Here is a 14099-nt window from a genome sequence, read left to right as displayed (position 1 = left end):
CTTCCTGGTCAGCAGCCCAGCGGCCTTCTGGGAAAACGACCGCGGGGAAACCGCACCGGAGGTCCGCCTGGTAACCAGGGGCAGCGTCGCAAACAAACGTGCAAATAAACGTGCAAACAAACGTGCAAATAAACGCGAGCTCCGCTCCGGAGCGAGAGGGCCAGGCAAGCAGGCGTCACGTGACACGGACGCGTCCCTAGAACGCCTCTCCGCTGTCAAAGAAAAGAAAAAAAAAGAAAAAAAAGAAAAACAAATAAAAAGCGAAGGAAAACGGAGAGAAACCTTCTCTGTTCCGTCCTGGCGTGCGGCGGGAGGACGGAATGTATTGAGAACGTTCTGCATCATTGTCCTTCTGTAACCCGAATTTACACACCGGTTTGGCGCACAAAAGCCTGTCCTTAAAGCCCTCATGGCTGCTTCGCGTTTCGTCCTCCCCCCTCCTTGCCCCCCCCCACCCCCTCCTTCCTCTGTAAGAGAGGGGCCCCAGCACTGTAACCTCACATCACTGGGAGCTTCAGACAGCGAGAAAAAAAATAAAAGAAAACAGGAAGAGAGCGTAGAGGGAAACTGCGGTCGAACGAGGGGCCTCCCACCCTGCCCCCACCCCCCGTCCCGCACTGGTCGGGGTGGGGGGGAGGGAGTTGCGGGGGGCCCAAGTTGAAACGTGTCGGCGTGCGGTCCGGAATGCCCGTCCAGCCCGAAGGAGCTGAAGCTCGCCAATGTTGGGGCTCAGATGGACCCTCATTCAACCGCGAAAAAACAAAACAAAACCAAACTCCTTTAAAGCCCCGAGCCGGGACCCTCCCTCGGCGCCTCAGACCGACTTTCACCGCCAAACAAAACCCTTCTTTCAGACCCCCGGGTCGCGCTAACAGGGGGGGGGGGGCTATGGCGGCTACGCGCGGTTTCTGGGCGTTTGGGGGGCCTCAACGGGTCCCTCAAACGCAGTAGATTAGCTGTTTTTTTTCATCCGGCTCGGCGAATAGGAGTCGTTTTTATCGCCATTATGCGCCGTCATTATAGATGCAGTAACTAATTCCTCTTTGTCCCGGGAAAGTCGCTGAAGAGTTCACTCAGTTTACGGTTTGTTGAGCAAGTGAACAACAGATTTGAATAACAGAAGTTTTACTTGAATTTTTTTCCTGAATGTTTTTATAAATAATCGTTTTTTTTGTTTTTTGTTTTTTTATGCTAAAATGAAACAGGCAGTGTGGGAGGTCTGGACAGACCCTGTGGAGAGCTACAGTGTTTTGCGATTTATCAATCTTATGAGCCTTCTGTCCACTCTTAAAATTCGGCTGAGTTGAAGTTCTGCTCTTAAGGCCATCTGTCTTCCGTGGTCCTCGCTGCTGCGACATTGAGGCCCGGTCACCCCCTCGCCGAGGTTGGGGTCCTCGCGCACGCCGCGGCGCTAGCCGAGTGGCTAATTTGAGCTCTCGGTCACCGCCGGCCGTCCTCAGCAGTCGCCGGCCCTGTCCAAACACGTTTTCAAAAGGATTCGCACCGAGAGCGAATCAGCAGCTGAGCGCCTCGACAGGCTGGAGAGGGTCTTTAAAAGGCACGTAAGGGGGGGGGGGATTCAGCGGGAGCCAAGAAACTCCGCAGAGCATCACGTTACAAAACACGCCTCTCAATTTCATCAGCTGAGCCCATGCCTCATATCACTGAAATACCCCCCCCCCGACACCCCCTCAACCCACCCCACCCCCCCGACACCCCCCCAACCTACCCATACCTCCTCCCTTAACCTCCCTGCTTTTCCTACTCTAAGGGAGAGCTGGTGATTTGGAAGGTTGAACATTGCATAAAAAAAAGCATGTCTGGGATTGGTGAGAGCGTCCTACCGTCGGGGGCCTCTGCACCAAACAGGGACTCCCGTTCACTCCCAGCCCATGCTGGCGCTTCGGCAATGGAGTCCAAACAATATCAAAGACCTGGTATTCCTCAGAAACTCCACCGTCCCCCCCCCCATCCCCCCCCAAGTGATGTACACATCACAACATTCCACCCACCCCCTCCCCTCTTACGCGATCATTGTCTCCACCAAAAGCGGCGGCACAACGCTCCTTGTGTTGACGCTAACTTAATTTAGGAACAAACAAGGTTTTACGAGGACCGTTCTCGTTTTCGCGTGGGACCGCCCGCCCGCCGCCGCACAATCGGACCTTTCTGTCGCCGCCGTTGCTGTTGACGTCGTCCCCGTGTCCTGTTCCAGTCTGTTTACTGGCAACTGGCACAGGCCAGCACGGTTTACAGCCCAACTGCCCCACAGCCAATCAGTGACCTTTACTCTGGGATGCCCTTTAGACAGGTGAGCAGGGACTCAAACGGGACCGCACCCTCAGGACTCAGAGAGACGGGACTCAGAGACATGATTCAGGACTGGGCTCAGAGATAGGATTCAAAGACAAGATTCAGACACAGGACTCAGAGACAGGATTCAGAGAGAGGATTCAGAGACGAGACTCAGAGATGAGATTCAGAGATGGGATTCAGGACGGCAGTTAGAGACAGGACTCAGGGACAGCCCAGTGAGACGGGCTCAGACAGACAGGACGCACACGCTGGGTTCGGGGGTAAAAGTGCAGTCCTGTGCCTCAGAGCACTGGAGCGATTTCATGCCCTCATAAGCACTGAGCCACACGCGCGTCTGACATGAAGAGCAGCAGTCAGCTAACCCACACACACGCACACACACACACACACACGCACACACAGACACACACACACGCACACACAGACACACACACACGCACACACAGACACACACAGACAAGCACACACACACACACACTCACACACACACACACAGACATGCAGACACACACACATGACTCCCTGTCGGTTTCGTATCGCATGTCAGTGTGGAGTAATGCCACGGAGAGGGAGGTATGTGTAAATAAAGCAATATATTACAATCATCTGCACAAAGGCAGCTGTTGTCCATATATGTATGCATATATGGTTGTCAGCTTTAAGAAAAAGAGGAAAAGGTCCTTGAGGTAAATCGGAATTATTCAAGCGGCAAGCTCATTATTTCAAATAGCCTACTTGTTATATTACAGGTTTGCAATGGTAGCTTGCCAAGAGCATTTGATGCTTAATTTCAGTAAAAAAATGAATGGCGGAAATAGCTGCTAGCAGCTAGCTGCCGTGCTACCTGTGCTCCAAGGTGAGGGAAAGCCATGTAATCTGGCCAGTTCCGTTAGTTGAGTAAATGTGTGGTGCCACATGAGACCTACTTCTAGCTGGCAGCGTTCCTCATACCCCGGGCAGATTTTCGACTCTATAAAGAGAACGGATTACCAATGGAAAGCCACTTCTGTATCTCTCTCCCTATCTCTCTCTCTCTCACCTCTCTCTCTCTCCTCTCACCTCTCTCACTCTCTCACCTCTCTCTCTCTCCTCTCACCTCTCTCACTCTCTCACCTCTCTCTCTCTCACCTCTCTCTCTCTCCTCTCACCTCTCTCACTCTCTCTCTCTCCCTCTCTCTCACTCTCTCTCTCACCTCTCTCTCTCTCGCCTCTCTCTCTCTCACACCTCTCTCTCCTCTCACTCTCTCTCTCCTCTCCTCTCTCTCTCTCACTCTCTCTCTCACCTCTCTCTCTCTCTCCCTCTCTCTCTCCTCTCACTCTCTCCCTCTCTCTCTCCTCTCTCTCTCTCACTCTCTCTCTCACCTCTCTCCTGAGCCAATAAGCTCACCCCGTGCCACTCAATCCACCACACACGCCCTTCGCACGCCCATCTCGGCGAGAAACCAGAGGCCGCACTTAACCAAGCGCTAACCGGCCAAGAGCGCAGCCGGGCCAAAATCCGAAAGTGACCCAACGGGCCCTTCTCACTTCTTCTTACCGGCGGGACGCGAGTCTCGAGTTACCGACCTTTCGGGCAGCGCACGTCCCGACTCGGACCCCGCGTGTCCACTTCGTTTTCGCTCACGAGCGGGAGGCGGGCGGGCAGGCAGGCCGGCTGGCCGCCCGCTCGAAGCACAGGCCACACTCTCCGTCTGCGTTTCAGTTCATTAGAGAGAACCTCGGCCTGTCTGCAGGGCTCACGTTGGACCGGTAGATATGGCGGACAGTACCGGCATGCTTAAATCTGTTATTATTCTTAAATGATTTTCAGAGGGCGAACTCCTATTAAAGTACTGTAAAAATGGAACACTGTGTTGCAGCAATACTGTGCTGTAGGAACTATACTATCGTCATTGAAATTGCTTGTTAATTTTTAAAAAAATTCCTGGTTGGGGTTTCTGTGCAGTCGACACTGTGACCACATTCACAATCTAAAGTAATAAAACTCAATCTGATGCTTTTGAGATAAAAACAAAAAGAGAGGAAGTAGATGTATTCCTTCCTGTATTATTATTAAAAATGAGTCATAATGGTGTAAACCAAACAATAACTTAAAATAAACCAAATAATAGTCCACTTTTACTTTTGTGTGTAACAAAAAAGAGCTCTTTTTACACAAAGGTGTTCATTATGTTTCCTAATGTCACACTGTTACAGAATCTTGTCATCTTTAATTACCGGTTCATCTTGGGTCCAGACTCCTGACACAGAAAGCTAGCCGTATTTTAGTCAATTAAAATTTAATCAAGAACAGTTTAGCTCCGCCCGCTCAAGAGAGCGGTGCAGGACTGGAGTGGCGTAACTAAAAGAGACAGCTTTTGGGGGAGGGGGTAGGTTTTAAAAAAAAAAAAGCCTGGTCAGAGCAGCAGGTGACCTTCAAAACAAACCGTCTCAGCGGTGAAGGTGGGCGTGTGGGGGGGCCTAGGGCTCGTACTGCGGAGCCTTAACACGCGAGCTGCTAAGCCCCAGCTTTCCTGTGGACACGCCAGACTCACCCCGCTACACGTGCTGGACCACAGTGCCTCTGATTGAGCGCAAAGATGTGCGCATTGGCCTGGCGGGGAGGTGGCCCGTGGCGAAGCGTGGGGGGGGGGGGGGGGGGGAAGCGCGAGGGCGTTTATCGGGCGACGCCCAGCCCTCGTCGTACGTTATCTGAGCTGTGGGACTGCCGAGCTGAAGGGGGCACCCTTTTATCACACGGCCTCCACGCGCCGCTAACTCTCCGCCTGCTCACCGAGCGCAGAGAACTCTGCTGTGTATTCGCCTTGCCCCCCCCCCCCTCCTGTCCTATTAACCCCCCCCCCCCCCTTTCCTCGATGACCCGACTCCCGGCTCGCAGACCCGGCTGGGTCAAATACATATTTGTTTTTGATTCAAATGCTTCTCTACGCTTTACTGAGCTTGTCTAGTGTGTATTGGAACCAATGAAATGCTGTCAAAAAGTGCAAAAACCCCACCCTCTTCTGGTCATATTGGCAGACTCAGTTACATCAGGCAAGATCAACAGAGCACAGAAAAGTATTTGAACCCAAAAATGAATGCGTATTTGACCCAGGTCTGCCGGCGGGACCTCCCCAGCTGCGTACCAGGCGGTGGGGAGTGCGGCCGCATGCGGTCGCGTGACACGGGCTGGGGGCCGGGGGGGGTGCCGTACCCATCACGCGGTGGGGGCGTGGCCTAAATGACACGTTCGGCTCCATCGCCGTGGCGCCACTGACGATGACTCATCTGCCGACACAACGCTGGTACGGCACAGCACGGCTGTGGCAGCGAGGGGAAGATCCCAACTGCAGACAAGGCCCAGGAAAGGGCAGGAGGGGCTGGAAAGGTAGCAATTTGAGGGTAATTAGAGGAGGGTTTTTTTCCCCCCCTCAATCTGATGCTCCAAAATAGCCACTTCCTGCTTGTATGTAAACGCACACACCCCCAGCTTGTCCATTTACACACATTTATTTTCCTCTTCTGCTCTAGTTTTTTTTATTCTTCATCTCCTTCTTCTGCAAACATGCTAGTTTCTAGCATACGAAGCATCAAACTGGAAATTTGGATTAGACGAGTTACACTGGTGGGACCCGACTTTCTCACCAGCTCCAAAAAAAAAAAAAAAAAAAAAAAAACTCCGGCTTGGTACTTTTGGCTGTACTTTTAAAATGACAGAGCATGATTGATAAGGAGACCGGAGGCTTCGAAAGTGAATCTGTAACTTCTCCTGTGTGTGAATGATTTATCCTCCACTGCTATCCACTCAAACATCAGGCTGCTTCAGTTAGAGTATGAAAAAAAAAAAAACCCAAAACGTTTTATCAGGAAATGATATCCTCGTTTACCGGTCCCTCACCTCTGACATCACTTGCATGAGACCAAATTATGATACAGTCTCCTACTTCGCAGTCACTCAAAATAAAGTAATAAGGACACCGTCTTTTTAGAGTACCGGTTTTGTCTGGCTTTTCCGCCCCTCAAAACGTACACTGAAAACACTGAGCCGTCGCCACCCGCCGGTGCCTCGGAAACAAAGTCGGAAAACACCGCCGTCCTCCGCGGAAAAAAAAGACGAAGAGTGCCCAAAGGCCTCCTGCCATCTTGTTTAGGACGTTCTGTATTTCAGAGAGCCGAGAAAGAGAGAAGCGGAGACGACAAAGATCCAGCAGCGCTCTCAAACGCAGGCTTTTTTTTTTTTTTGCCCACGAGCAGTCTCTTAAAAATTAATCTGAAGGAGCTGAATTAATACTGAAAGCACTGAATTATTAAAAAGTCGGTTGCGTGCGCCGATGAAGAGGGAAGAGCGCGGACAGAAGAGAGGTGTGGAGGGGCGGGAACACGGAATCGAGTGAACTAACTCACCTTCACACCAGTCAACCCGGCCAAATTATTTTGCAGGTCTTAATGCGGACAACTCAACGTCCTGCGTCCTTAAAACATGTCTATGCTCACACACCGCTTTCAGAGTTACGAACGCTCTGCCTTTCCTACTGTGTTCCCACCTCAGGGGTTCTGCTGTGTGATGAAGGTTGACTGTACGCGACAGGAACCTCACCAGTCAGATTCGTATTTCTATTCGCGTCACGCAAGAGAAACTCGCGTGGCTGTGGTACACCAAATCCCCCCCCCCCCATCCCCCCACCCCCCCCGTAGATAATACCTCGGCTTCATCACGTCGCCTGGTCGGCCTCGTTAAAGAACAAAGAGCTTCAGACCGCCATTTCGACCAATATGCCGTGACCTTTTCTGTGACGGAAGTCATCTATCTGCGCCGCTGTTAAGTTTTCCTCCTGCCATTTTCAATATCTATCTATCTATCCAGGATGTTTCCACGCACCGGGTTGCCAGATTGTACAAATTATCCCTCTGACTTACTTGCTGGTCTACACAACCTCATCCAGATCCTACTGTATCCTACCTGGCGCTACAGTCTGAGGTCATAAGCAGGTTGAAAGGTCATTATGACAAAATGGGGGCAAGAGGAGGGTGGGGGGGAGGAGGTGGACAGCACTCAATCCTACAATAATCACTGTAAACAGAATAGAGCCTCAAATAAACTTGAGCCATTACGCTTATCAGCTTCAGACGCGATTATGATAAATGTTCAAGTAAGCAACACAAAGTTCCGGAGTGTTGGTGCACTGTGTGCGTGTGTGTGTGTGTGTGTGTGTGTGTGTGTACACACCAAATAGATAAGCAAAGCAGCACCGTTCAGGTGGATCAGGTGAACGCATCCCACGTACACCTGGTTGAAATTCACCTTTTAAAAAAAAAGATAACCATGGGCTTAAAATACAAAAAAAATAAAAAGGATAAATAGTCAAGGAGACAGGTGGTTAAAAGTTAGAGTTTGTATTTGGGGCATGGCATCCTATAAGGGGCTTTACCCCGCTCTTATGTGGCTACATTTGAAGCCTTATTGCACTATAAATAGCTATTTGTTCATGACCCACAATGCACTGGGGTTAAGCGTGTCACACATCTTTTCAGCAGCTCTCTCCTCTGCATCCACATTCTACTGCGGTTCCAGTGGCACTACTGGCCCGTTCATAGCATGCATGCTCAAAGGCAACTGTGCTCACCAGCTGAGAATTACCACCAGTGAGGAACGCACCAGGCTGTGTAACACCCCAGACTGAAGCCGAGCTGTTTATTAGACACTTTTTATATTGTGCTTCCGTGCTAAAAGGACAGACCCCCCCCCCCCCCCGCTGTTCCCCTGGGGGAGGGGGAGGGGGAGGGGAAACGCAGGAACGGAGCCGGGCCACTCTGAATTTCTCTCAGTGAGGTTCCAGGCCTGCTCCGACGTTGACTTCTTCAAAAATTTCTCATAAACCTGACGACTGCGGTGGTGCAGATTTTTGGGGGAGGGGTTGTTTGGGGGGGGGGGGGGGGGGGGCATTATCTGTGAACCCTCCATAATCGGTCAGGTGTGACAGCTGCCCCTGAAATAACCCGCTGTTCCCATGAGTCCATTTGTTTTTGAACGAGGTCTCACTGTTGGATAGGAAACGACGGCAGCTCGGCTGGCCTGGACGTTCCGGGAGGAAGACGAAGGTTCCAGACCTTTCGTCTGTTATCATAGCAACCGCTGGCCTCACCGTGCACCAGCCAGGTACAGCTGGCGGGCACTGCAATGGGGCGTCCGAGCGAGGGGAACGCATAGCCGGAATACTCCTGGCCAAATTGACATTTTTCAGACAACTGCTCGGGGAGATGTTGAGAAATCGGAAATGAGTGGATGCACAGGACTCTGCTCCACAGTGCCGGGAACTTCCTCAAGGTCCCGCCGGCCATCGGTCCAGACCCGAAAACCTGACCAACGAACCCAAACGCTAGGCAAAGAGTTGACCATTTGAAGAGTAGGCTTTTTTTTTTTGGAATGTTTTTTTCTTCTTCTTCAAAATTATAAGTCAGTGTTCTAGAACTCCACTGCTTTCAACTGCCAGCAATGATTGTTACATCAGCATTAGAATGTTCAGATAAGAACACTCTAATCACACATTTGTGATCTTGCACCTTACACAAATGGTATAACAACTGTTACAATGAATGTATTATAGCTTATACAGAGAAGACTAACCTCTGCTTTGAGGTTCATGATATGAAATGCTCCTCATCGCATATATGTAACATGGTCCCTAACCACCACTACATCACAATGTTCTGCTATAGCCGTATGACACACACCAACGCGTTGTACCCTAACCTAGGCATGTGCAACCATTTACAAGGTACACTTCGTGTTTTTTAAAGTACATTTTACATTTCAAAAGTCAAATATACTATCAGCATTTGCTGTGTATCAAACGGTGGAAAACTGGCACCTCCCTATCTTGTTAGCCATTGACCTTTGACCTCTGTGTCAACAGTGCTGGTGTGATATTCATGCAGTGTGGCCAGTGGCAAAGTCATTTATTATTAAGGATCAAATGGAGTGAATGGAGGATGATGGGTAAAATTTAAACTTATCTGACACGAGTGAATTACAGAAGTGCATGGAGAAATGGGCACATATAACTGAATTTTATAACTTCAAAGAACTGAGTCTCCAAACTGACGGAGTTCTCAGCCATGTATTGGTTGTTTGCTTTTTATTGTTGTAAGCAGAGACGGTAAAAGTCCTGTAGACCGTATCAGAGCATCTATTATTCATTGTTTTTTTGTTGAGGTGAAAGTGGTCCGCAATCTAACGACCTCTCTCCTTCAAATCATTCGTCAGAAACACAGTGCGGGGAAAATGTTTGCAGGGCATACCTGCATGATACCCGCAGTGTACCGGCAATATTAAGAGGCAGTTCGTTTGGATTCGGTCCATAATCCAATCAGAGTGCGAGTTTCAAATGGAACTGAATCTAAATTATTATTGAATGAACGATTTTTAAAAATGTCACGTAAGCAGCAGCAGTTCTGCTAAATGGATTATCTTCTGGAGTTACTTTCATATTCTGCCCATAGCTATTACAGGAACAGCGACTATTTTTTTCAAAGCCAGCTGTTGTCTACACTTTACAGAACACATATATGCTGCTAATGTATAAGCGTCTTCCTACTCTATTCCACAACAGGTTTCTCTCTTCATTCCTGATTTCCATTTCAATTGGGCTTCCCTTGGTTCTCAAGGTTGTAAAGAGAAAGTGGACAGAATCAAGTGAAATCCAGACACCCATTCTGACTATCTAATCGGCTTCGATCGTCTCAGGGATGACATAAAGGGTTGCTTTTTCAACAGCCTTGCTATGCGTGCGCTATCGTTTTACAAAGCACGCGCGATTCAGACGCATAGGGAACATAGGAAGGCAGCGATATAGTGCCCTGCGTTCCCCCAGAGCTGGCCCTGCTGCTGCAGAGGGCGGGAATCCGTGCAAAGTTACGCAGGGTTAAGTAACAGGAGGTGCAAAGTTCACTGGAACAAGCCCAGGCAAGTTTTCGACACTGTAGAATACATTGCAAGGAATGTTTACAGGAATCCCTTGTTGGTAAACGTCTTCCACTGAGGCAATATTGCGCCGTTGCCTTCTGTATATTGGCAGTACACCGGGAACCTACCTGGCCTGTGCCAGTCAGCTGTGGCGAAACCAGGAAATGTTTGATGGTCTATTTTTAACCTCGGTGAGCTACTGCATTTATAACAGACAGTCCTTTCACCACGGAGTTCGGATGGGGTTTTCTCCTTCATCGATCCGAGTTGCGGTTTATATAAAATATGCTTTGTGGATAAAACACCTTGTCACAATGTTCAGTGCAGTCGATAAAAGACACTTTATAAAGTAAGTATATGTACAATCAGTCCGCCTCCTCCCCACAATAAAATATACGGCTGACGTCATACAGAGATAAGGTAGGATAAGGAACCTAGATAGTGGTGTTAACGCACAAACTGCGGGCTCGTGAGGAGTAGCCTACCGGTTGTTTAAAAAAAATGTTCTAGCCAACATGTGGACGCCGCAGCATTTTGAGGTCTGTGAAGCCTTCAGCATCTTGCTAAATGCGTAACGAAAACACAAGCTCGTGTACAAAGGCTAAATTTAGAGTGACGCGATAGCAGCGTGTTGTCGCGGCCTGCAGAAGCTTAACCAGCGGCCGAAACCTAATCTTTCATACGTTGCATTCCTCGGGCGTCAGAGTAGTGTCGAAGTATGGTCTAATATACTCTGCGTGGCCGTCAGAATGGATTACTCTCCTAGCGTGACAATTTTCCACCGTTTAGACCAGCGCAACAATTCACGAGACCGCATGCTGGTTTCCAAACTTTTCCGTATTCAGATACGACTTAAGCTCCACGTGTCTTTATTTTCTGACTTAAAGCAGGGGGCTATTTACCTTTGAAGGTAATTTTTTGTCGTCCTCAGATCTTGCCTGCATTTAAGCCATTATGTAATCGGAATACCGATATCAACACGGTTGCACGTACAATCGACGCACTGGGGCTTTTACATAAGTCACTGGCAACATGACAACATAAGTTGTCATGTTGCCAAGTGACTTTAAAGACCTTGAACAGGTAGTGCTGCAAATGCAAACATTTGGGCTATTTACATTTAGGATTTGTTTTACTATTGATAAAGGCTCAGGAGCTCTATATTGGTATAGCCAAATGTCATCTTCTAAAAATAAACAAATAAATTAAACTCGCTACAGAACTCAATCGTCAACCAGTTATAGCAGCTGTCAAGCCTTGAACATTCCAAAGTAACGGTCGCCCTTAAAAAAATACGCTTTGCTTGCATTTTTCTAACGGCTTCAGCTGGAACCACAAACACTTGCAATACACGGAAACGAGCGTGCGAGCTCCAGACAGCTACATGTGTTTCTTGTTATTGTTTTGATGGGCGACAGAAGCGCGTGCTTACCTTCCACCCAGCGGAGCTGTTGCTGTCTCCTTTGTCCTTGAAGTATGGTACACATCTGACCATCCAGTCGTAGATTTGGGACAAGGTCAGTCTTTTATCGGGCGTGCTCTGTATGGCTTTGGTTATAAGGTCTGCGTACGAGAGGTTCCCCCAAGCGTTCCTGCGCGAGGAGGACTTCCTCGGCTGCTGGGAGCCCAGGCCATTGCTGCTCGCGCCGCTGCCAGTGGTGGCTGGGGACTGGGTGGAGAGCGGGGAACCCGCGCTGTCCTGGCCGAGGGACGATGCATGTATGTCCGAGGCTATGCCGTTTGGACTGTTTTGGTCTTCCCCCGCGATGCTGGTGTTGCTTAGTGCGCCGCTGGCGTTGATGGTCATCGATTCTTCTTCATCGTCCTCTTCCTCGGGGATAATGTCCGCGTCGCTGGGTTCGGGTTTCCCCGCGCTGGACTCGGGTCGGGGTAAAGGCCAGGTGCACGATCTCGGTCTTTTTTGTGGTTCAAACTCTGGATCAATTTCGACGTCTAATTGAGACAGCGGGTCTGGCGATAGTACCTCTGCCATCTCTACGCTCGGTATTCGTCCCTGCTACACACCAATCAGTCAACAAACAAGTAGCGAATACCTGTCAAAGTCGCATTCCATCAATGCGTCTCAATTGGTTTTAGCCTAAGTTGGTACCCAGTCCAATGCTCCCAAAAGAGATCCACACGACGCAATGTGTTGCAGCCTAAATTAGGCTAAACGCTTTAGTCTGTGTTATAGGCTATATTTTTCTTCTTCTTCACAACGAGCTTTGCAGCTATAATAAAACAATTTCCATTAGCTGCTTGTATTCCAGTAACATGTAGCCTCTCTTCAACACCATGTCCTCACCAAATGATCTCTAGCTACCTAGCTAACTAGTTAGCTATCGTTATAGAAGGTAACTTGTATACGGATACATCACTAAATATATTTGGTTGTTTGTTTACCTTGTTTGATGCTGATCAATATTAACAGGTTATTAACAAATCGAACGCCGAATCAAAGGCTTTGAAAACAAAAGCGTGAATTAAGTTCGGTGCGTGCGTAGATCCAACGGTGCTGTGATGCAATGCGAGTAAGCTTGCTAAGACGCTACAAATATTGAGAGTAGGCTACCTGAAAAATCGAAGAAAATTGCACTGACGTTGTAAATTATAAAAACATGTACGTCCACCTCCAGTAGCCTACCCCTCCGTCGGAATATTCCTGTTGGCTGATCAGCTTTTCAAAATAACTTCGAGGAATAATAATAATAATAAAAATAAAAAAACATAAACAAACCAAGAACAATAACAGCTGCAGCAGAAACTTCAGCTAGCTCGCTACAGAAGAAACGATTAATGTCCGCAAATTCATATTCCTCTCGCCGCTGCCATCTTGACAGTTTTCCTTTCACTCTCTGGTCCTTTTAATAACTGGACAGGAGAGAGACGCCAGCTTCTCTGTCAGCTCTGCGTGTAAAAAAAAACCCCCAGCGTAAATAGTACACACCAGCCTGGGCTTTCTTGTCTCAGTTTTTATAGCTACAAAAATCGCAAAGCAATTTGCAAAAAAAATAAAATAAGTTATTAAAAGGAACAAACGCGACTTTACTGTGACAGTACCTTGCACAACCTAGCTAATGCGTTATCCTAGTTCACATTCCGTCTCCTGTCAGCGAGCAGCAAGCAGAAACTTATACAGTACTGTATTCCGAGACTCAGCCTAACCCCAGTTAAAAGACCTGCCCCCTGGATTCCGCGTGCGGGATCGCCTTTTAAAGAGACAACATCCGAATATACAGTAGTGGGTCTATTACAGGACATGTCGAGGCAAGTGTCTTTTTGGTAGCCTAATACGCACAAATCACCGTGTAGCGAGCCGATTTAAATACATGCAATCAACATAAGACTCGGAAGCTTGGAAATAAGCCACCCTAACACTAGTCTTACAGTTGTTTCAAGAGTGACACCTGGAAACTAATGTTTTCACCTGTCGTGGTACTTTCCCTGTAAGTCATCTATACTTATGAGAGTTTCGATACACACCTTATGAGTTTTTACTCCCTTCGTCCGAGTTTCATTTTTTTTGTGTAATTATGTGGAAGTTAATTTAGGAGTTTAAGGGAGTTCATTTTAAGAGCCCTTTCACAGGATTCCATGTCTGAACGATTAAAAGATCTGAATCATAATTATCTAATTGTGGTAGGTAGTGTGGACTACGGTCCATTGCGCATCTGGTAAGTAAATTAGCATACACACATTTTATAGGCTATTTGTGTGTGCGTACGCACGCACACGCGGAGATATAAGCGTCCAGATACCTAGGTCAATTAATACATTACTGTTTCTCTCGGCGTTTTGCAATACCTGCTTTAAAATGTCCAATATGTTTGCCCAGTAATTT

At 48.4% G+C, this 14099-nt stretch overlaps 1 protein-coding gene across 1 annotated transcript in view; it reads right to left on the bottom strand.

Annotated features, from left to right (window-relative positions):
- foxo3b (forkhead box O3b) overlaps positions 1-13409 on the bottom strand; it is a 54382-nt gene extending 40973 nt beyond the window's left edge. Inside the window, exon 1 of the mRNA XM_035421818.1 lies at positions 11691-13409. Coding sequence (XP_035277709.1) covers positions 11691-12251 — 561 coding nt within the window. The 5' untranslated portion in view covers positions 12252-13409. The remainder of the gene's footprint in view (positions 1-11690) is intronic.
- Positions 13410-14099: the final 690 nt, after the last annotated feature.

This window comes from Anguilla anguilla, chromosome 6 (assembly GCF_013347855.1).
Source record: "Anguilla anguilla isolate fAngAng1 chromosome 6, fAngAng1.pri, whole genome shotgun sequence".
Classification (NCBI taxonomy): Eukaryota; Metazoa; Chordata; class Actinopteri; order Anguilliformes; family Anguillidae; genus Anguilla; species Anguilla anguilla.
Note: the sequence above shows the minus strand (reverse complement) of the source record. Positions and strands in the feature narration are given on the sequence as shown.